Source organism: Hylobates moloch, unplaced genomic scaffold, assembly GCF_009828535.3.
Source record: "Hylobates moloch isolate HMO894 unplaced genomic scaffold, HMol_V3 SCAFFOLD_8, whole genome shotgun sequence".
NCBI classification, from domain to species: Eukaryota; Metazoa; Chordata; class Mammalia; order Primates; family Hylobatidae; genus Hylobates; species Hylobates moloch.
Window position 1 is genome coordinate 63,772,946 of NW_026652283.1, and position 24,543 is coordinate 63,797,488.

Here is a 24,543-nt window from a genome sequence, read left to right on the forward strand (position 1 = left end):
AAACAGACAAATTAACAAAAAAAATACCAAATGCTGAAAAGGATGTGGCTAAATCTGAACTCATACATTGTTGGTAGAAATGCAGAACGGCAGTCACTTTGGAAAACAGTTTGGCGGTTTTGTACAGTCATTCATATATTTACCATACAACTAAGTAAACCTATACTTAGATAATTGAACAGGAGTAAAGAAAACTAATTAACACAAAAATCTGTATGTAAATTTTTTAGTAGCTTTATTCATAGTTGCCAAAAGCTAGAAGCAACTCAAATGTCTTTCAACTGGCGAATGAATAAACTATGGTACATTCATACCATGGAATAGTACTTAACAATAAAAAAAAAAGGACTGAAAAACAACATGGATTGTCTTCAAATGCATTGTGCTAAATGAAAGAAACTAGATTCAAAAGGCTACAGCTCCTATCATTACATTCAGATGACATTCTGGAAAAGGCAAAATTATAGGAACAGAAAACAGATCAGTATTTACCAGAGCCTGGGGTTATGGCGATAAGGTGACTCCAAAGGAATACAAGGGAATTTTGGAGGATGACAGAACTGCTCTATATTTTGCTTGTGCAGGTAATTATATGACTTATGAGTTTTTCAAAACTTAGAGAACTGTAGGCCAAGAAGAATGCATTTTATTGTTTTAATTTAAATTATAGTGCAATTTAAATAAAGCATCATGCTGTATTTAATCTTCCACAATTTTTCACTCAGTATCATGTTCCTAATATTCATCCATGTCATTTGTAAAGTTCTAGTTCATCAACTTTCTCTGCTGTATATTATTGCATTGTGTGAATATTTCAAATGTATTCATTCTCCTGCAGAAGTGTTTTGTTATTGTCTTTCTGTTTTTCATTTTCTACTAAGCTCAATACTTCTCCAATGATTTTGGAACAATTTTATGAAGTATAGAACTAGGAGTAGAATTGCTGATTTAGAGTATGTGCCTATTCAACTTTACAAACTAATCTGACATTTTATTCTCAAGTGGTTGTCCCAGTATATATTCACACTTGAGGCATTCACTGAATAGTTTCCAGGGCTTCACATTTTCACTTGCACCTGGTATTGTCAGACTTATTTTTTACACCCTAGTCAATATAAAATAGTATATTTTTATGGTTTTAATTGGCATCTTCTTCATTACTATTGAGGTTGAGCATCATTTCATGTTTTATTTTGTTGTTCTCTATTAATCCTTTGTTAGTTTTTATGTGATGTAAATAGGTTATATCATTTTTGACTTGTCTTTCCACTTTATGGTGTTGTGGTTGAAATTAGAAGTTAATAATTTTAAAATAGTAAATGCATTGTTTTTAGTGTTTTTTGTTTTGTTTTGTTTTGTTTTGGTGCATCTCGGCTCGCCGCAACCTCCGCCTCCTGGGTTCAAGCAATTCTCCTGCCTCAGCCTCCCGAGTAGCTGAGACTACAGGCGCACACCACCACGCCCAGCTAATTTTTGTATTTTTAGTAGAGATAGGGTTTCATCATGTTGGCCAGGATAGTCGTGATCTCTTGACTTCATGATCTGCCCACCTCGGCCTCCCAAAGTGCTGAGATTAAAGGTGTGAGCCACTGCGCCCGGCCTGTTTTTAGCATTTTTATACAAAGAACAGTTGTTTTAAAAATGTGTGCTTAACTGAAGGTTATAAGGACAATTTAGATTTGTTTCTAAATGTTTTAAAGTTTTTCATATTTAAGTGTTTATTCAATTAATTTTTGTATATGGCATGAGATAGGCATCCAATTAATTTTACATATAACCAATCGTCTCACAATGATTTTGTCAGGCCTCTGAGCTGAAGCTCAGCCATTATAACCTCTGTGACCTGCACATACACATCCAGGTGGCCTGCAGGAGCAAATCAGTCTGGAGCAGCCAAAAAACCACAAAGAAGTAAAACAGCCAGTTCCTGACTTAACTGATTAACCAAAATTACAACATTTTACCATTGTGACCTGTCCCTGCCCTACCTTAGCTGATCAATCAACTTTGTGACATTCTTCTTCTGGACAATAAGTCTTATGATCTCCCCACCATGTACCTTGTGACCCCCTCCTCCACTAACAATAGATAACCACCTTTTACTGTAATTTTCCATTACCTACCCAACTCCTATAAAACAACCCCTTCCCCATCTCCCTTCGCTAACTCTCTTTTTGGACTCAGCCCACTTGTACCCAATTGAAAAAAACAGCCTTGTTGCTCACACAAAGCCTGTTGGTGGACTCTCTTCACATGGCCACACTTGACAGATTTATTGAAAATCCATTTTCCACAATGATCCAAATATTCACCTGTGTTATATTTCAAGTTTACATACATGCATGGGTCTGGATCTCTTTTTGTCCCATTAGGATTCTATTCCTCTACCAATAACATACCTTATAATTATTATTCTGTTGTAATACATCTTGATATCCTATTCAGTATGTTTACCACTTTTCAGAATTATCTTTTTATTTACTACTGGACATTAGATCTAACAGCTTGGTTAGATTCAGGTTAATTTTTGGCAAGAACACTTCATAGGTGATCTTGCATGCTTCCTATTATATATACTATCAGGTAGCATCACTACTAATGTGTCCAGAATTTATTCCTTCTGGTGGGTTCTTGGTCTCGCTGACTTCAAGAATGAAGCCGCGGACCTTCATGGTGAGTGTTACAGCTCTTAAAGATGGTGTGTCCAGAGTTGTTCTTTCAGATGTTCAGATGTGTCCAGAATTTCTTCCTTCCAGTGGGTTTGTGGTCTTGCTGACTTCAGGAGTGAAGCCATGGACCTTCGTGGCAAGTGTTATAGCTCTTTAAAGGTGGTGCGGACCCAAAGAGTGAGCAGCAGCAAGATTTATTGTGAAGAGCGAAAGAACAAAGTGTGGAAACAGACACAAGTGGGTAGCTGCTGCTGGCTCTGGTGGCCGGCTTTTATTCTCTTGTTTGGCCCCGCCCACATCCTGCTGATTGGTCCATTTTACAGAGTGCTGATTGGTGCATTTACAATCCCTTAGCTAGACACAGGGCGCTGATTGGTGTGTTTTTACAGAGTGCTGATTGGTGCGTTTACAATCCTTTAGCTAGACACAGAGCACTGATTGGTGCGTTTTTACAGAGTGCTGATTGGTGCGTTTACAATCCTCTAGCTAGACAGAAAAGTTCTCCAAGTCCCCACCCAACCCAGAAGTCCCGCTGGCTTCACTGCTCACTAATGATGCTATTTGTTTGTTTAAAATGCTGACAGCCAGATCTCCTCATTGTAAAGTAACATTTCTTTTCCTTTAGAATTATCAAGAAATATGTGGGGTAAAACTTTGCCTCACTTTAAATTGTTTTAAAGTAAATTAATAGGGCTTATTTGAATCCATTGTTTATTGGGGCTTGCAAAATAGTAACTATCATTATTTTTCTCCATTCTTACCAGGTATTTTCTGTTAAGAAGAGCTTTTCCTTGTTAAAAGGAGGTGAAATCTGGTTTATTTCCAAAAGCATTAGATTAAATCCTTCTTTCTTTTAATTACCAGCTTTCAGAGTAAAGATCTGATGTAGTAGTTCCCTCCAATGGAAGTGGGGTTCTTTTTTCCGTTTTTCTATGTGGTTGAGTATCATTATGGATTTCATTTTTTTATTTATTTAATGTGTTATATCAATCCCAGTAATTCCATTTGATACCCAAATTGCCTCAAATTCACCAGTGTCCTTTTTACATAATCTTATCTTATTAGTCTTTGACTATGTCCTTACTGTCAAGCATAAAATGTTCCAGGCTCATCTTGTACTTTTCCTGCCACAGACAGACAGCTTATCTAGTTCAGTCCCAGTTTCACCTGTCTATTTATTGCTCTGGTTTCCAGCTCTCTCTTTCTTTCTGGCCTCTGGGCATTTTCTCTAGGGTTTTTTTGTTGCTATTGTTTTTTCAAGCTCAGGGTTGCATTTTTTCAACACCAAATATTTATTCAGTGACAACTATGGGCTGAATGCAAAAGTGAACAAAATAAGTTCTCTGAGCTCAAGGAGCTAACTTACTTTCCAAAAATCCTTGTTATATTATCTATGTATTTTAATGTATATTTTGGTCTTCCAATTTTAGGTATTGTGAAGATTTTAAAGTAATCTAGCCTGCTATATTACCATTAAAGGTGTTATAAATGATAATTTGTAAAATTTTACATTCGTTTGCAGAATTAATATTTAAAAAAACAAAAAATAGGAAGTCCAATGAGGAAGGAATTGCAGTACTCTAGGTATAAAGTGATTAGACTATTGGTAGACGTAAGAATGGAGAAAAAACTGGACTACCTGTATATCCTGAAGGAAGAAAAGATAGAATTTTGTAACACTTTAGTAAGAGGACATGATACAGAGGAAGGAGTCAAAATTAGCTTCAAATTTTCTTCCCTGGCAGAATGAAAGAATGACTATAACATCTACAGAAATAGTGTAGCTGGTGTGAATGGGTGGAAAGATAAAAATATATTTTGTTGGGTAAGAACTGTATTTCTATATTTAATATACCATGCAGTGCCTTAACATGGTGTTTTACACATAACGGATAATCAATAATTGCATCAATGTACTGCATTTGAACAAAGCAGCAGAGCAACTACGTGCACGTCTCAAAGCAATTGGGAAAACAGGACTAGAAGACAGTGAATAAGTGACAAGATTATAGGTGAGGAGGGGGAGTGGAGGTGCTTTCTTTGCATCCCTAGAGCCTGGTTTGGTGTTTGGCACACAGTCAGCCCTCAATTCACATTTATCAAATAAATGAACCTAAATCATTTGCATAGACGTAATAGCTGAACCCATGGGAATAGATCTTAAACCAGACAACATGCAGTTAAAAAAGAACGCTTCTTTCCTATGCCCTGCACTGCTAACAATAGCCTGCCTCAGAAGAAGCAATTCTAAACATACCTTGAGTTAGGGATAATTGGTGGAGTTGGAATTTCAGGAACTGTTTTTTGTTGTTGTTGTTTGTTTGTTTGTTTTGGTTGGGGGAGGTGTATTCTAGATTTAAGACATCAAAGTGACAGACTTGCCACCTTCAAAGTTGATATTAATTATATCCATTTTGTACAACGGTCGGATTATCTCCACAAGTTAGAGCTTTTAAGTGCAATCAGTGCCATTCAGGGCCCCAAATAGAAACCTCCCTTATTAGCTGGACTGCTCTATAGCATTCGCTAACTAAAAGGTTATTGGATTCCCCTCCCTCCTTTCAAGCTGACCTGACAGCCCTTTCTATTCCCATCCTCAAGGGGGCGGTGACTACGGAGCCACTCCTTATCCACAGACGCTCAAATCTGCACCAAACCTTCCCTGCTCGGCTCCCCGGTGCGTCAAACTCTGAGGCCAGCGCCTCAGACTGAGCCTGCGCATACTAGTGGTACAGAGCAAGCGCATGCGTCCTGACGGCTCGGCATAGGCGACTCTGGGCGGGTCTGGGCCGTTCCAGTGTTTTGGGGCACAGAAGCTGTGGGAGGAGCTGGAGGCTTCACCGTGGTAACCACAGCGCCGCTGCTGCCCCGCCTTGCAGGCCTCAGGACTGTCATCGCCTCTGGGTGTGAGGGTACTTTGGCCACCGTCCCCGGAAATAGCCGCGCCTGCCTCTCAGATACCCCATCCTCCTCCCCACGCCGCTGCCGCTGCCGCCATGCAAGGGGAGGACGCCAGATACCTCAAAAGGTGACGACTCCCCAGGCTCTGCCCTACCCTCCTTGCCAGGGCCCTGAAGATGTTCTTGGGTTGGCTGTGAGATGTCACTGGGCAACGCTAGTTTAGAAGAGGGGATGGGAAGCAGGGAGAGAAGTCACCGAAAGGAGAGGGAAAAGGTGAAGCGGGGAAAAAAGAGAGCTCTGTGGGGGTTTCAAGGTCCTTTGACCTGACTTGGCGGATCCCTGACAGCATTGAAAGATGGTTTCTTCGCTGCATCACCTTATTCCAGGGGGAGAGGGAGGTAGGGCAAAGTAAACCGCGTCTTTGTTTTTTTTCCCCCCTCTTCCCAGACGCCACTTTCCCATAATAGATAAATCCCGTGAGAGCCTGGGAATAAAGTCTGGTGCATCCGCCCTCAGGCCTCAGTTTGGGGTTCATTGCCATGGGGTTTTGAAATGATGAAGGGGAAAGAAGTGGTGGATTCTACTTTTTGGAAGGCTGGATTGAGATGTTGATTTCCAGTCTCTTTCTGCTTTCCGCATCCATGTCATCCATTTGACTCCCATGTATACAACATAATTTTTGTAGGACATTTAGTAATTATTAAGGGGCTTGTTCAGAAGCTTGATGACAATAAAATAGGCCATAATTTCTTTTAAATATTTATAGTATCAGTTACTCAAAAAAATTGTAGTCTGTTGGGATTATTTGGCTGCTGGCAAATACTCAGATCATTCCTGATTTGAAAAAAAAAAAAAAAAAAAGATACCTCCCACTGGACCAAGAGTAAGCAGTGATCCAATAGAAAAAAATTTTAATTCAGTACTGATTCAGTAAATACCCTGGAAAAGTCACATGTATTCCTTTGGGCACGGTTTCCTCATCTGAAAATGGGACAGGTGTTACCCTCTGAGAGACTCAAGGACAAAAGATGAAATACTTTTAAAAAATAAAACATGAATGTAAGGTGGTGGTATTATTTCAAGTCATAATACACTTGTAGTGAATATTTTTATTCTGGCTTGGCTGAGGCTCTCATCATCACAGAAAGATCTTCCAAGTGTTAGTAGACTCATAAAAGGGATTCAAACAATTGTATAATAAATAAATCAACTGTATCGTGCTGGCAAGACAGGCATGTATTGACTGTCTTTTTCATTTTATGTAAATATATCTGAAACTGGCAAGTAGCCAGACTTTGTCAGTAAAAATTTTCAAATGAATATGTAAGCCTACATCAGTGTTTATTTCCTCACTGAATTTTACTTAACGTTGGTTTTTAAAATACCGTGGTTAAAAATTTTGTGACAGAAGAAAATAGTCTTTTAACTTTAAATTCAAAATTGTTCTGGAACAAAGAGCCGCTGTTATACCATTAGCTGATTTTCATGTAATATATTTGTGTCAGAGGTAGTTTTTCTTAACATTATCGTACCAGTATGGACACTCAGGCATACTGTGACTTACAATTCTCAACCTATTGTTTGCTTTTAAATACATACTATCTAGAGTTCCAAAATTAAAACCAAGCCAGTCAGTGTAATGTTTGAAGTAAAATAAGATTAGAATCTGGAAAGGTTGAAAAATACATTTCTCAATTTCATCTAATTTTTAGTGTAAATAATAAAAAGTTTAAATTGTCTGTTTTCAGACTAGAAATATACAGGAGACGGCCGGGCGCGGTGGCTCACGCTTGTAATCCCAGCACTTTGGGAGGCCAAGGCGGGCGGATCACGAGGTCAGGAGATCGAGACCACGGTGAAACCCCGTCTCTACTAAAAATACAAAAAAAAAATTAGCCGGGCGTAGTGGCGGTCCCAGCTACTTGGAGAGGCTGAGGCAGGAGAATGGCGTGAACCCGGGAGGCGGAGCTTGCAGTGAGCCGAGATTGCGCCACTGCACTCCAGCCCAGGAGACAGAGCGAGACTCCGTCTCAAAAAAAAAAAAAAAAAAAAAAAAGAAATATACAGGAGACATGTATTTATACAGGCCTGATGGAAAACATTTGTGATGTCTGATAGAACCTTCCATTTTAATTATTGTTTTTTGACCATGATTACATATATTCTTTAACAATATTTTTACTTTTATATTTTGTTTTTAACAAGACAGCAGATAGCAGCATATTTTCAGTCCCTTCCTACCTGAATAATTCCATATTTTGGTCTTACAAAAATAATTTTTTTTGGATCCCTATGTGTTTTGGTTGGTTCTTACATGCCTTTCCCTTTATCTGGAACTTGCCCTGTTCTTTGCCCAGCTAATTCCTCATCTTTCCTGTTTTGACATAAATACCACTTTTTCCAGAAGGCTTTCCTGAACTTCCCTTTCCCACCTCACAATCCAGGTCAGGTATACACCCATTAGGGTCTAATGATACTTAATACCTTGTTTTTCCCTAAACTTACTACTTTATATTTCCTTCTGGTTTATAAAGTTCATGAAGGTAAGGTGCTATGTAACTATCTTACTTCCCATTGTATCCCCAGCACTTAGCAAGGTGCCTGAAACATAGATTATTAAGTAAAGTCAGAGTAAGACTAGAAAGAAATATGAGCCAAATCATATGGGACTTATGAGCTTTAGTAAAGAGTTGAGGATTTATTTTGAGTGCATTAGTGAACTATTGAAGGATATTAAAAGTGAACGACATTTGTTCATTCATTTAATAGTTGAGATTCTACTGTGTAAAAGTCATTAAGCCAAGTGATAAAACATATTTGGTAAATGAAACATAAATATATTCCCTGCCTTCATGGCATTTACACTCTAGCAAGTAATACAGACTTTAAAATATACTAATATTTATTGTGTTTATAAGTGCTATATGAAAAAAGTATGTGGCTTTTGTGTCAAGCATTTCTCACATGGTATATCAAGGTCCATCTGTGTTGTAGTATGTGTCAGTACTTCATTCCTTTATATAGCTGCATAATATTTGCTGTGGTTTGGATATAGTTTGTTTCCACCAAAGCTCATGTTAAAACTTGGTCCCCCAGTGTGGCAGTGTGGCAGTGTTGGGAGCTGGAGCCTGGGAGGTGTTTCAGTTTTGGGGGTGGATCCCTCATGAATGGCTTGGTGCTGTTTTTGCCCGAGTGAGTGAATTCTTGCTCTAGTGAGACTGGATTAGTTCTCTTGGGAATGGATTAGTTCCCTCTAGAGTTGGTTGTTATAAAGCCAGGAAGACCCTTGGGTATTCTCTTTTCTCACTTCCCCTTTGATCTTGTCCACTGTGTTATAATGAAGCATAAAAGCCCTCACTGGAAGCCAGGGTCATGCCCTTGAACTTCCCAGCCTACAGAACTGTAAGCTAAATAAACCCCTTTTCCTTATAAATTACCTAGTCTCAGGTGTTCTGTTATAGCAATGTAAAATTGACTAATTCAGTATTCCATTTTATGGATATACCACATTTTGTTTATTTATTACTCATCTGGTAATGGACATTTGGGTTGTATCTACCTATTGGCTATTGGGAATAAAGCTGCTGTGAACATAACTGTACAGGTTTTTGTTTGAACACCTGTTTTCTATCTTTTGGTGTATACCTAGGCCTGGAATTGCCAGACTGTATGGTAATTCTATGTTTAATTCATTGAGGAACCACTAAAGTGTTTTCCCTGGTGACTGCACCATTTTACATTCCCACCAGCAATGTATGAGAATTCAGTTTTTCCGTATCCTCACTAACACCTGTTATTTTCTGTTCTATAATTATTGCTATACTAGTGGGGTATCCTATTTTGGTATTGATTTGCCTTTCCCTAATTACTAATGACATTGAGCTTTTCATGTGCTTCTTGGCTATTTGTCTTTATTCTTTGGGAAAAGGAGTTCTTTATAATAGAACCTTGTCAGATACATGATTTACAGATACTTTGTCCCATTCTGTGGGTTTTCTTCGCACTATCTTGGTATGTAAAAGTTTCATATGCAAACATTTTTAATTTTGGTCAAGTCTAATTTATTCTTTTGTTGCTCATGCTTTTGGCATCATTATTTAAGAAACCACTGCTAAACCCAGGGTCATGAAGGTTTGTCCCTCTGTTTTCTTCTAAGTGTTTTATAGTTTTAGCTCTTAGATTTAATATCCTTGATCCATCTCGAGTTAGTTATTGTCTATGATATATGGCAAGGGTCCATCTTCAGTCTTTTATATGTGAATATCTAGTTGTTCTGACATCATTTGTCAGAACAAACGTCAGAAAAGAACAATTGACTGTTCTTTTCCTCCATGAATGGTTTGGGCAATTTTTTTGAAAATTAAATGACCAAAAATGTTGGGGTTTATTCCTGCACTCTCAGTTATATTTCATTGATCTATCTGTCCATGTGCTAGTACCTCACTGTTTTGATTACTGAAGCTTTGTAGTGAGTTTTGAAATCCAGAAGTGTGAGTCCTCCAACTTTGTTGTTCTTTTTTCAAGATTGTTTCAGCTATTTAGGGTTCCTTGTATTTCCATTTGAATTTTAGGGTTGGCTTTTTCATTTCTGCAAAAAAAGCTGTTGAGACTTTGGGAATATAATGAATCTATAGATCACTTTGGGGAATATTGCCGTCTTAACAATATTAAGTCCTTCAGTCCATGAACACGTGATTTCTTTTCATTTAGTTCATATTAATTTCTCTCAGCAAATTTTTGTTTTCAGTATACAGTTGTTCCTTGGTTACATTTACTCCTGAGTGTTTTATTCTTTTTGATGCTATTGGAAATGAAATTTTCTAAATTTCCTTTTCATATTTTTCAGCTCCAATATATAGAAAAACAGTGGATTTTTTTGGGGTGTTCTGATCTATTCTCCAACTTTGCTGAATTTGTTTATTAGCTCTGGCCAGTTTTTTGTGCCACTTTTAGAATTTTCTATATATGAGATTATGTCTTCTGCAGATAGAAATAATTTTACTTCTTTTTTCAATCTGGATGCCTTTTTATTTTTTTTCCCATGCCTCATTGCTCTGGCTAGAATTTCCAGTACTATGTTGAATAGAAGTCAGGAAAGTGGATTAACATTCTTGTCTTGTTCCTGATCTTAGGGGGAAAGCTTTCATTCTTTCACCATTGAGTATGATATTGGCTGTAGATTTTTCATATATGCCCTTTATTATGTTAAGGGATTTTTCTTCTATTCCTAATTTATCAAGTACTTTTATCATGAGAAGACGTTGGGTTTTGTCAGATGCTTTTTTCTGCATCAAGTGAGATAATCATGTACTTTTTTTCTTCATTCCATTAATGTGGTGTATTGTATTGAAATGCCCATGTGGCCATGTTGTGTGGTCCTTTTAATACACTCCCGGATTCTGTTTGCTAGTATTTTGAGGATTTTCACATCGACATTCATAAAGGATATTGGTCTGTAGGTTTCCCTGTAGTGTCTTTGTTTTGCTTTGGTATCAGGGTAATGGTGGCCTCATGGAATGAATTAGGAAGTGTTTCCTCTACTGTTACATCTTTTGGAAGAGTTTGAGGGGTATTTATGTTAATTTGTCTTTAAATGCTTGGTAGAATTCACCAGTGAAGCCATCTGGTACTGGACTGTTCTTTGTTGAAAGGTTTATGATTACTGATTCAATCACCTTACTTCTAGTTCTGTTCAGATTTTCTATGTCTTTTGATTCAGTTTTGGTAGTTTGTGTGTTTCTAGGAATTATTCTTTTTTCTGTAGGTTATCCAATTTGTTGGTGTTCATATTATTCTCTTGTAATTTTTTAATCATCAAAAGAGCAGCAGTAATGTCCCACTTTCATTTCTGATATTAGTAATTTGAGTCTCTTCTTTTTTAGTCAGTCCAACTAAAAGTTTTCCAAAAATGTTTGTTGATCTTTTCAAAGAACTAACCTTTGGTTTCATTTTATCTATTCTTTTTCTAGTCTCTATTTCTTATATTGCTGCTTTTTATTATTTCCTTCTGCTAGCTTGGGGTTTTGTTTGCTCTTCTTTTTCTAGCCCCTTAAGGTGTAAAATTAGGTTATTAATTCAAAATCTTTTGTTTATTTTTTTAAATAGAGCGTCAGTATAGAGTGTCTTATTGTGGATCTCTTTGAGTTTATCTTTGAATTTCATTGAGCTTCTTGGATGTGTAAGTTTATCTTTGGTCTAATTTGGGAAGTTTTTGACTGTTTTTTTCCCCAGTATTCTCTATGTTTCTTTCTTCCTCTCCTTTCATGCCCTCATTATGCATATGTTGGTATACTAGATGGTGTTCCATAAGTCTCTTAGACTCTGTTTATTTTTCTTCATTCTGTTTTCTTTCTGTGCCTCAAAATGGACAGTTTCATTTGACGTATCTTCAAGTTTGCTGATTCTTTTCTCTCTCTCCTCAGATCTGCTGTTAAAAACCCTGTAGTGATTTTTTTATTTTAGTTATTGTACTTTTCAGCTCTAGTATTTTTATTTGGATCCTTATGATAATATATTTTTAAACTATTTATTTGTTGAGACATTGTGTTTCTGCTTTTTCTTAGTTATTTGCAATGGTTTCTTTTTGCTCTTTGGACATATTTAAGACAGTTGATTTAAAGTCTTTGATAAGTCCAGTGTTTGTGCTGTAGCATGGATAGTTTCTGTTAATTTTTTTTGTTCTGAGAATGAGAATGAGTTTCTTGTTTCTTTGCATGTTTCATATTTTTGTTGTTGAAAACTGGGTATTTTGAATATTATGATGTCCAAAGGAAAAAAAGAAAAGAAAAAAATACTCTTCGAGTCTTTGTAGGTTGACTCAGTGTTTAGATATGCCTTCAACACTTAGCCAGGCAATTTAGTTTTACCTTAGCCTTCATTTGCTGCTTGCACAGAGCCTAAAGACCAGCCAGAGGTAAAAGCTTGTGATCTTCCCAGGTTTTTTCTGGGTATGTATTCTGCCCTGAGCATGCTCGTGGATTTCTAGATTTCTCTTTACATGCAATAGCTTTTCAAAGCATCTATTCCCCCAAAATGTCTGACTCCCTGGACTTTCTTCTTAGGCTTTCAGCATGTGTTTTGTTTGACCCAACTATTACTGTTTATCTCAGGGGCCAGCAGCTTGTATTCTTGGCTTTCACTGATTTCAGTGACTGCATAGCTGCACTATCCTGATAATAGTTTAAAATTAGTCAAAACAAAGGAAAGCCCCTTGCAGCAGACCTCAAAGGAAACCTCATTCAGTTGCAAAACAATCAGACAAAATTCCTTGGGAGCAAGGTCCACTTGGCTCCTCTAGAACCAAGTATTAACAGTGGGAACGTGGGCTGCCATCTTTAAGGCTGCCACTGTGCTTGAGAGGGGGGTGGATGTCTAGGGTAAGTGAAAAGACCATAATGATCGCCTACCTTGTTTCTGTAACCTTTCTTCGGATTAAACATTCACTTGGTTGCTGTAAACCTTTGACTATCTTCCAGAGTTCTGATGAGGTTGATTGTGATAGTTTTTTTGCCAAGTTTTTAGTGCTTCTGGGGAGTGCCAGCCTCTAGAGGTCCCTACTCTGCCGTTTTCACGGATGTCACTTAGCATTATCTTTTCATATATTGCTTCTGTCCCCATTCTCTCTCACCTTTTTTCTGGGACTTCAAGTACATATACTAGACCTACTCAGTATGCATTGCTGAATTATACTTTTGCTTGTATTTTACATCTTTTTGTCTCTATGTTTTATTCTGGGTGTTTTCTTCTGACTTATATTTTACACCACAAATTATTTCCTTACCTGTATCTAATCTGCCATTAAACCTATTTATTTATTATTATTCTTAATTTTGGTTATTGTATTTTTAACTCTAGAAATTAAAAAATAATATCTAGTTTTTTCTGAAGATGACTATTCTTTGAGTATCATGTATAGGAATATAAATGTATAAATAATCATTTGAGGCCCAGGATGATGTTCTCTTTTTCCAGAGAAGATTATATTTTGTTTATGTTAGTAAGGACTACTGAAAATTTAGGGTCACCTTAGTTAGTTCTCAGAGATTCAGCTACATTAAACTGGGGTTTTTAGTCTTGTTGGTGACTGATCTGCATCTGTTTCACAGTTACTCTTAGGAGGTAGTTCTGTTTCCAGCTTAAAGCTTGGAGCTTTACCAGAGCCACTGTTGTTTAGTGCACTCTAGAATCCAGTTTTTGTGTCTCTAGCCTCGTGATTATTAAAAGATTCTCAACCTCTCAGCCCTCTCTTTTCAGTTAGCAGATACCTCTAGGGAAAAGTAGCCTTGAATTCACGATTTACCTCTCTTCATTTTCTTTTTCTCCTGGATCTTGGCACTGTAATTTTTTCTGCCTTTTTAGTTCTCTTATGGCCTCAAACAGATACACACGTATGTGTTTTTACCCTCAGCTTTTAAGATTTTCTTAGAAGGTGCATTGGTTTGAATTACCTTAATCCTCTATTTCTCCATTACCAAGTCTAATGTTAGTAATAGAAATATAAAACTTGTTTTGGTTTTACCAATATGAAAAGCATCAGGAATTGTAAATATTTGAGTACATATAAGAGATTATTCCCCTCTTAATTTTTTAAATATATGTATGACTTGAAAGCAAAAATTATGAAATTTTTGTGTGAGTTTATAAGGTATGTACACATAATGCATATGACAGCTATAACATAAAGAATGGGGGGGGTGTAGGCAATAGACCTACAGTTTGTAAAGTAGCACAGCATTAACTCTTAAATACCTTGTGACAAAAAAAGGTAACTAAAACATTGTTTTTCCTAAAGCAACCACCAAAAACAATTTTTAAAAGTATAGCAAAAACATCTACACAAAATGGAATTTAAAAAAATAATAATTCACAAGGCTGTTAGGAAAATAAAGTATAGATGGGCCAAACAGGAAATAAAAATGAAGTGATAGATCTGAATCTAAGTATGTCAGTAATTGCATTAAATGATCCAAAACAGTAATGTCCAATAGAACTTTCTTCCCTGATGGAAATGACTTAGAGCTGCATCATCAAATACATAGCCACTGGCTATATGGCTAATGAACACTTTGAACGTGGTTAGTACAGCTAAGGAATTGCATTTTAAATTATTTTAAAAATGTAATGTATTTAAATTTAATTTTAAATAGACTCATGTAGCTAGTGACTATTGTATCAGACAGCATAGGTTTTAATGTTCCAATGGAAAGGCAGGGATTACCAATATTTCTTTTCTTTTTTTTTTGAGATGGAGTCTCACTCTGTCACCCAGGCTGGAGTGCAGTGGCACAATCTCGGCTCACTGCAAGCTCCGTCTCCCGGGTTCATGCCTTTCTCCTGCCTCAACCTCCCAAGTAGCTGGGACTACAGGTGCCCGCCACCACACCCAGCTAATTTTTTGTATTTTGTAGTAGAGACAGGGTTTCACCATCTTAGCCAGGATGGTCTTGATCTCCTGACCTCGTGATCCACCCACCTTGGCCTCCCAAAGTGCTGGGATTACAGGTGTGAGCTACTGCGCCCGGCCACCAATATTTCTTTTAAAAAAAAAAAAAGAAAGAAAAGCAACACCCAACTATCTGTCATAAAAAGTATAAAAAATATACTTTTAAGTATAGACGTGGTAAGTTAATGGTAAATGGATGCAATCAAACAGTAAGCATAAGAATGCTAAAATGACCATATTAATGTCAGATAAAATAGGCTTTAAGAAAACGTATACTGTAAAAACTACAGAGGAGTATTTCATACTGATAAAATATGCTACATCCAGACAGTTTTAAAGTCAAATTCTACAAAATTTTTGGGAAGCAGATGCTTCCAATTATATACAACTCTTCCAAGAAGTCTAGAAAGAAAGGATACTCCTCAACTAATTTATATTAAGATTTTAGAATAATCTCCATATGAAAGTCAGAAAAAGGACATTAGAAAGGAAAATTGCAGGCTGAATGAGCAAGGATGCAAATTTAATCTAACAGTGCTTTAAGACAGCATTAACAAGTTATGCTTATTCTAAGAATATAAGTATGGTTTTATGTATTTAATGAATTTGATGTAGTATATTTATGAATTAAAGAAGAACAGTACATGATCCTCCAATGGATGCAGAAAAACATTTGATGACATTCACTACACATTCATGATTTAAGGAAAAAACTAAAGCCATAAATAAAAGGGAATTATGATATAAACATATTAAATGAGGAAACTAGCCAGGTGTGGTGGCTCATGTCTGTCATCCCAGCACTTTGGGAGGCTGAGGCTGGTGGATCACTTGAGCCCAGGAGTTCAAGACTAGCCTGGGCAATATGTTGAAACCCCATCTCTATAAAAAATACAAAACTTAGTTGGGCATGGTGGTGCATGCCTGTAGTCCCAGCTACTTGGAAGGCGGAGGTAGGAGGATTGCCTGAGCCTGGGAGTGAGCTGCATTGAGCTGTGATCACACCACTGCACTTCAGCCTAGGTGACAGAGTGAGACTCTTTCTCAAAAAATAAAATAATATCAGTAAATGAGGAAACTTTAGAAACATTTCCCTTAACATTAAGGATGATCCAAGGATACCTATGTAACCACCTCAACATTTCACCAGGAGTCCTAAACAGGTAGTAAGATAAGAAATAGAAAAGATATAAAGATAGGAAGAGAAGAAATGAAACTGATATTATTCACAAATTATATGTTAGTCTGTAGAGAAAACCTAAAATAATGTTCAAGCTATTGGCATTAATATCAAGGTGTTAAGCAACAGTTGCTGGATATAACATCTATATACCTCCCACCCCCAAATTGAATTTTGATATAGTTGGTTAAATGTTGTTAGCAAAAACGTTATTTACAAATGCAAATAACAATATAAGGTACTTGGGAATAAATCTAATAATAAATAATGGGCATCACCTTTCTAGAGAAATTTATATCATTTCATTAAAAGAAAATTAAATCTTAAGTAGATTTATCATTTTCATGGATAGATGCCTTAATCTGAAAATTCATTATGTCAGTCATTATCCCAAAAGGGATTTTAATGAATTTGAAACACAATTTTAAATTTTTAAGTGGACGGGCAAAGGTCCTGCAATACTGAGAAAAATATGGAAGAGCCAGGTTGGGAACACTTCCCTCAGGTATTGATGTAAAAATAGCTCAGTAAACCAACTGAATAAAATGAAAAGCCTAGAAATAGACAGACATGTGATGTAATCGCCTATGGGTTATTCTTGCCCACTACAGAGAAAAAAACAACTCACTGTGACAGCACTATTGCAGTAGAGTAAGAGTTTAATAATTGCAGGGCTAGCCAAGCAGCAGGGTGGGAGCGTTACTCACACAAGCCTCCCCCAAAACTTGGAAGTTAGGGTTTTTCAAGGACAGTTTGAAGGGCAGGGGGCTAGAAAATGGGAGATACTGATTGATTGACTTGGGGATGATATTATAGCAGGTTTAACTATCTTCTTGTGCTGAGTCAGTTCCTGGGTGGGGATCACAGAGCCAGTTGAATTAGTTCAGTGGTGTGAGTCACAGGTCCAGGTGGAGTCAGTCAGTGGCCAGAATACAAAAGTCTGAAAAATATCTCAAAGACTAATCTTAGGTTTTGACAATAGTGTTGTTATCTATCAGAGCAATTGGGGAAGATACAAATCTTGTGACCTCTGGAGCAGTAGATTATTATAGAAAGGCAAACTAGGGAACAATAGCTGGTTATCGTTTAACTGCATCTACTGGCTTAGCAGAATTTAGGTCCCTCCCATAATTCTAATATTGGGGCCTGTCATTAGTCTTACAAAGGTGGTTTCAGGGCTATTTTTGGAAAGGGATTGTTATCATTTTTGTTTTAGAGTCGATAGAGGTAGGTAGCATGTGAGGTTGGAAGCAAGATGGGGTAAGGTTAGATTTCTCTCACTGTTATAATTTTTGCAAAGGTGGTTTTATTCCCATCTTTGCAAAGATGTAACATTGCCAACCAGTGGTAAAAAAAAAAAAAAAAAAAGACTATAAATAAATTTTTATTTCTAAGCTGTAGGGTCACAATGTATCAGTGGGTTGTGAATAGGATAGAGTGTTTTTCACATGATAAGAATAGGCATGACTTCATGAATTTTTTGTTTCATTTATGTGTGTAGTAGGTACATACTGGTTCCAGATGCAAAATGTGCTTGACTATGACTTGTACCAAAAAAGAAAAAAAAAAGAAAAAAAAGTTTAAAAGACACAGCAAAACCTGCTGATACAATTGGTTGTTTCTATGGAAAAACGTTAAAATTTATCCCCACAAAATACAAAAATAATATACAGATAAATCAAAGACAAAAATGTGAAAACTTTAAATATTTAGAACATGGAGGAAATTGATGACCTTGACCAGAGCTTTTTTGGTAGGGTAGGAGTAGAGTTTAGAGCCAAAGTCAAATTGGAATGGGTTCACATGTGAGTAGACTAATTAGAATGACTATCAAAACAAAAGAAGTTTTGTAAGCTTTGGGTCTGTTTTTTTAAAAAAATGAAAAAACCAAACACAAAAGGAGTTTTGTAACAATGAAAAGCAGTGTTAATAGGATTAATATGAAGGTGTTAAGCAACAGTGGCATTAAGCAATGTAGGGTTTGGGGGGGTGGGTTTTTTTTTTTGCCTTTTAACCTGAGACTTTTTCTTTTTCTTTTTTTTTGATGGTATCTCATTGTGGTTTTATTTTATTTATTTATTTTACTCTTTTTTTAAATTATACTTCAAGTTCTAGGGTACATGTGCACAACGTGCAGGTTTGTTACATATGTATACATGTGCCATGTTGGTGTGCTGTACCCATTAACTCGTCATTTACATTAGGTATATCTCCTAATGCTATCCCTCCCCCCTCCCCCAACCCCACAACAGGCCCCCGTGTGTGATGTTCCCCATCCTGTGTCCAAGTGTTCTCATTGTTCAGTTCCCACCTATGAGTGAGAACATGCGGTGTTTGGTTTTCTGTCCTTGTGATAGTTTGCCGAGAATGATGGTTTCCAGCTTCATCCCTGTCCCTACAAAGGACATGAACACATCCTTTTTTATGGCTGCATAGTATTCCATGGTGTATATGTGCCACATTTTCTTAATCCAGTCTATCATTGATAGACCTTTGGGTTGGTTCCAAGTCTTTGCTATTGTGAATAGTGCCACAGTAAATATATGTGTGCATGTGTCTTTATAGCAGCATGATTTATAATCCTTTGGGTATATACCCAGTAATGGGATGGCTGGGTCAAATGGTATTTCTAGTTCTAAATCCTTGAGGAATCGCCACACTGTCTTCCACATGGTTGAACTAGTTTACAGTCCCACCAACAGTGTAAAAGTGTTCCTATTTCTCCACATCCTCTCCAGCACCTGTTGTTTCCTGACTTTTTCATGATCGCCATTCTAACTAGTGTGAAATGGTATCTCATTGTGGTTTTGATTTGCATTTCTCTGATGGCCAGTGATGATGAGCATTTTTTCATGTGTCTGTTGGCTACATAAATGAAATGTCTTCTTTTGAGAAGTGTCTGTTCATATCCTTCGACCACTTTTTGACGGGGTTGTTTGATTTTTTTCTTGTAAATTTGTTTAAGTTAGTTGTAGATTCTAGATATTAGCCCTTTGTCAGGTGGGTAGATTGCAAAAATTTTCTCCCATTCTATAGGTTGCTGTTCACTCTGATGGTAGTTTCTTTTGCTGTGCAGAAGCTCTTTAGTTTAATTAGATCTCATTTGTCAATTCTGGCTTTTGTTGCCATTGCTTTTGGTGTTGTAGACATGAAGTCCTTGCCCACACCTATGTCCTAAATGGTATTGCCTAGGTTTTCTTCTAGGGTTTTTATGGTTTTCGGTCTAACATTTAAGTCTTTAATCCACCTTGAATTAATTTTTGTGTAAGGTGTAAGGAAGGGATCCAGTTTTCAGCTTTCTGCATCTGGCTAGCCAGTTTTCCCAGCACCATTTATTAAATAGGGAATCCTTTCCCTATTGTATGTTTTTGTCAGGTTTGTCAAAGATGAGATTGTTGTAGATGTGTGGTATTATTTCTGAGGGCTCTGTTCTGTTCTATTGGTCTATATCTCTGTTTTGGTACCAGTACCATGCTATTTTGGTTACTGTAGCCTTGTAGTATAGTTTGAAGTCAGGTAGTGTGATGCCTCCAGCTTTGCTCTTTTGGCTTAGGATTGTCTTGGCAATGCGGGCTCTTTTTTGGTTCCATATGAACTTTAAAGTAGTTTTTTCCAATTGTGTGAAGAAAGTCATTGGTAGCTTGATGGGGATGGCATTGAATCTATAAATTACCTTGGGCAGTATGGCCATTTTCACGATATTGATTCTTCCTATCCATGAGCATGGAATGTTCTTCCATTTGTTTGTATCCTCTTTTATTTCATTGAGCAGTGGTTTGTAGTTCTCCTTGAAGAGGTCCTTCACATCCCTTGTAAGTTGGATTCCTAGGTATTTTATTCTCTTTGAAGCAATTGTGAATGGGAGTTCACTCATGATTTGGCTCTCTGTTTGTCTGTTATTGGTGTATAGGAATGCTTGTGATTTTTGTACACGGATTTTGTATCCTGAGACTTTGCTGAAGTTTCTTATCACCTTAAGGAGATTTTTGGGCTGAGACAATGGGGTTTTCTAAATACGCAATCATGTCATCTGCAAACAGGGACAATTTGAGTTCCTCTTTTCCTAATTGAATACCCTTTATTTCCTTCTCCTGCCTGATTGCCCTGGCCGGAACTTCCAACATTATGTTGAATAGGAGTGGTGAGAGAAGGTATCCTTGTCTTGTGCCAGTTTTCAAAGGGAATGCTTCCAGTTTTTACCTATTCACTATGATATTGGCTATGGGTTTGTCGTAAATAGCTCTTACTATTTTGAGATACATCCCATCAATACCTAATTTATTGAGAGTTTTTAGCATGAAGGGTTGTTGAATTTTGTCGAAGGCCTTTTCTACATCTGTTGAGATAATCATGTGGTTTTTGTCTTTGGTTCTGTTTATATGATGGATTACATTTATTGATTTGCATGTGTTGAACCAGCCTTGCATCCCAGTGGTGAAGCCCTCTTGATCATGGTGGATAAGCTTTTTGATGTGCTGTTGGATTCGGTTTGCCAGTATTTTATTGAGGATTTTTGCATTGATGTTCATCAGGGATGTTGGTCTAAAATTCTCTTTTCTTGTTGTGTCTCTGCCAGGCTTTGGTATCAGGATGATGCTGGCCTCATAAAATGAGTTAGGGAGGATTCCCCCTTTTTCTATTGATTGGAATAGTTTAGAAGGAATGGTACCAGCTCCTCTTTGTACCTCTGATAGAATTTGGCTGTGAATCCATCTGGTCCTGGACTTTTTTTGGTTGGTAGGCTATTAATTATTGCCTCAATTTCAGAGTCTGTTATTGGTCTATTCAGAGATTCAACTTCTTCCTGGTTTAGTCTTGGGAGGGTGTATGTGTCTGGGAATTTATCCATTTCTTCTAGATTCTTTAGTTTATTTGCATAGAGGTGTTAATAGTATTCTCTAATGATAGTTTGTATTTCTGTGGGATCAGTGGTGATATCCCCTTTATCATTTTTTATTGCATCTATTTGATTCTTCTCTCTTTTCTTCTTTATTAGTCTTGCTAGTGGTCTATCAGTTTTGTTGATCTTTTCAAAAAACCAGCTCCTGGATTCATTGATTTTTTGAAGGATTTTTTTTGTGTCTCTATCTCCTTCAGTTCTGCTCTGATCTTAGTTATTTCTTGCCTTCTGCTAGCTTTTGAATGTGTTTGCTCTTGCTTCTCTAGTTCTTTTAATTGTGATATTAGGGTGTCAATTTTAGATCTTTCCTGCTTTCTCTTGTGGGCATTTAGTGCTATAAATTTCCCTCTACACACTGCTTTAAATGTGTCCCAGAGATTCTGGTATGTTGTGTCTTTGTTCTCATTGGTTTCAAAGAACATGTTTATTTCTGCCTTCATTTCATTATATACCCAGTAGTCATTCAGGGGCAGTAAACCTGAGACATTTTCATATGTTTATTTGTGGATGGGAATGGACTACTAAATAATTACTAAAGAGCACCTTTGAGTAGGCAAGAAAAGATTAGATTTGGTTAGGGTCATCATTTGTTGTTTCTTTGCCCTAGACCGTTCTGGTTTTCAGCTGTTCCTCCCCCACACCCCCCCTCAACCCATCTGATTTAGCATTTGTCCCAGTTTTAAAAAATGTTATGGAGGTATCATTAGTAATTACATTAAAACAAGCTGGGATGGAGGATTTGGTAGATTTCCACTTTGTACTTCAAGCTTCTGCTAGTGTCTTGTCTAGTAGTATATGAGACATATGAGCAGTGAATAGAGTTCCCCATTAAGCAGCCTATTGTGCCATACCCATGCTGTAAACTGTGGAAATGCATGCATATGCTCTGACAGTTAGTAGGGTCGTTTGGAATTGTGGACACTTACATATTAGGTATTTTTTAAGTAGATGCAGGAAATAGATGCATAGCAGTCCTGCCAGAGAGCATATGGAGAGCAGACCAAACACTTCCTACAATGGCTATGTTATTTGCTGTATGGTATAAATCTACAACTGTTTTTTATTTTACTATTTGATACAATTTTATTTTGCAGTAAATCCTTTTGAAAAGAATAATTTTTAAAAGTTCTTATTTAATGAAAAGTTAAGGACTGCATTTTTGGTTTCTCAAGAAAATTGATAATGAATGGGTGGCAACACAAGGTTCATCAGCATTTATTATCTTTCTTAAGGGTCACAATAATATCTCTAACCACATGAAATCTAGGAACATAAGGTTGTACTTCAGAAGTTAATAATTAAGAACTCAGTCCTGAAAGGTGACAGTTTATCACATGCAGTTATAGAAGGTATATTTTATATTACTGTGTGAAGCATAACTTCTCATTGAGATTAGAAAAAAATGATTTTTCTAAGTCAATTTAGCACACTTTTGGTTCTAGTTTTCTTATACATGTATGAAAACAAAGTGAAGCAGAGAGGTTATTGAAAAGGCTGTATTAGTAGAAGAAATTTGCAACCAGCTAAAAGATATCAATTTAATATCGGTGTCATAGGATGCTTCAAATAGAAATTCATTAATTTCTAATAGTGGCTTAAATTTTTTTCATCTAATTAATGGAATTCAAGTAGAACGTTTGGAAATTAATTCTCCCAATAATTAAATATCTGACATCATTGTGAATGCTATTCAGCTTGAAAGTTCAGCATTTAAGATAAAATGATAGTTGCACATCATTGTGAATGCTATTCAGCTTGAAAGTTCGGCATTTAAGATAAAATGATAGTTTCACCCCTACTAGATTACTACCCTTAAGCCTCTTCTGTTAAAAAAAAAAACTATAGCTGTCATTCTCTCTTTGTATATTATTTAGTATAGATAGAAAAATATGTGAATGTATATGTGGTAAAGTTAACAAGTGATTACTTCCTGTAAGTTTTTGAATTTATTTTTTCTTTGCTCATTTCTGTTTTAGTTTTTCTATAGTAAACATAAGTTGATTTTGTGATAAATAAATTGTAATTAACTCTAAAACACACATACACAGCAAAAAAAGGCAAACAAAAACTAAAAAGGAGTGGTGAGGCATTTCATTTTTTTCCTTTTTAATTATTTGATTCCTTTAAGGAAAGGCAAGATATGAGACAACAGGGCAAGAATTATGCAGTTCCTCCAGCTGCCAATATGTAAAAGACCCATTTTAAAGTGGTATTAGGAGGCTAGTCTAAGGATCTGCATTTATATTTTATTCTTATTCTTTTCTTCCCTTAACTGGATACAGTTATAAAAAGTGCAGTACTGGGATTGCTTTTCATATTATCAGGAAGGAAGTAATTAGTTTGCCTTATGTAATTAAGATAGTTTCTTATGTAGTTAAGATAGTGATGCTACATTGTATCTGTTTCTCAGCTTTCCTTAGATCTTTTGTTTCCTGTGACTTCTATAGCTTTTGTACATATATCCATTTATCTTACCTTTTGGAATCTGTACCATTCTTTTAAATATATATTTATATCTCATTTCCTAATTCCTCGATGTTTGCTGGCCTGCCTGGCTTCTGTTTTCATTCTTTACTTGTCCTATATGTCTTACTATCACTTTAGTTGCTGACCTACCTAGACTCTATGCTTTAGTGTACTTAATTTCCTACCCTATCACTATACTTGACTGTTAATCATAACCCTAATATCACTCCAGGTGCATCTCCTTTTCATATGGAATTCTGGTGAACAGATCCGTTAAAAATTATTTTAAAAATATGCATTATTAGTCGAAGTATTATTTCCTACTGAAAGAAAAGCTTTGAGTTTCTAATTATTGGAATTAAATTTAAGGTGTTGTCATATTTTTGTTTTTTCTTATCAGGCTAAAAGACCCCACTAGTCAGCTAACTGCTAGCTGGGATTAAGAATGAGAGGCCGGGCGCGGTGGCTCACGCTTGTAATCCCAGCACTTTGGGAGGCCGAGGCGGGCGGATCACGAGGTCAGGAGATCGAGACCACGGTGAAACCGCGTGTCTACTAAAAATACAAAAAAATAGCCGGGCGTGGTGGCGGGTGCCTGTAGTCCCAGCTATTCGGAGAGGCTGAGGCAGGAGAATGGCGTGAACCTGGGAGGCGGAGCTTGCAGTGAGCCGAGATCATGCCACTGCGCTCCAGCCTGTGTGACAGAGCGAGACTCCGTCTCCAAAAAAAAAAAAAAAAGAATGAGAGATGTTGCATGTTTCTGTTGCTTAATCTCTTCCAGCACAACCAACTTTATCACCTTCTAAAATAGCCAAGTGGCAAATAGTGATTAATTCATCATTGGTTTACTGCAATTAAGAATTCATTTTGCGACTTTATGGGCTTGAAGAAAGAGTATATACAACCTTTCCATAGAACCACTATATATGACTATACAGCCTACCTAACCTGTAAATGCTTTTTTGTTATGTAATTTGGGTGTGAT

General features: G+C 36.8%; 1 protein-coding gene across 3 annotated transcripts in view; it reads left to right on the plus strand.

Moving 5' to 3' along the window:
- The window catches only part of KIFAP3 (kinesin associated protein 3), a 182,393-nt gene that overhangs the window by 6,940 nt on the left and 150,910 nt on the right, over positions 1-24,543 (plus strand). Inside the window, exon 2 of one of the 3 annotated variants that reach the window (XM_058442157.1) lies at positions 5,549-5,697. The exons of 1 other annotated variant lie outside the window; for it this stretch is intronic. In XM_058442157.1, the coding sequence (XP_058298140.1) occupies positions 5,666-5,697 (32 nt within the window). In that variant the 5' untranslated portion in view covers positions 5,549-5,665. Of the gene's footprint in view, positions 1-5,432; positions 5,698-24,543 lie in introns of those variants that run through there. One more of the 3 variants, XM_032161020.2, reaches the window with a different exon arrangement.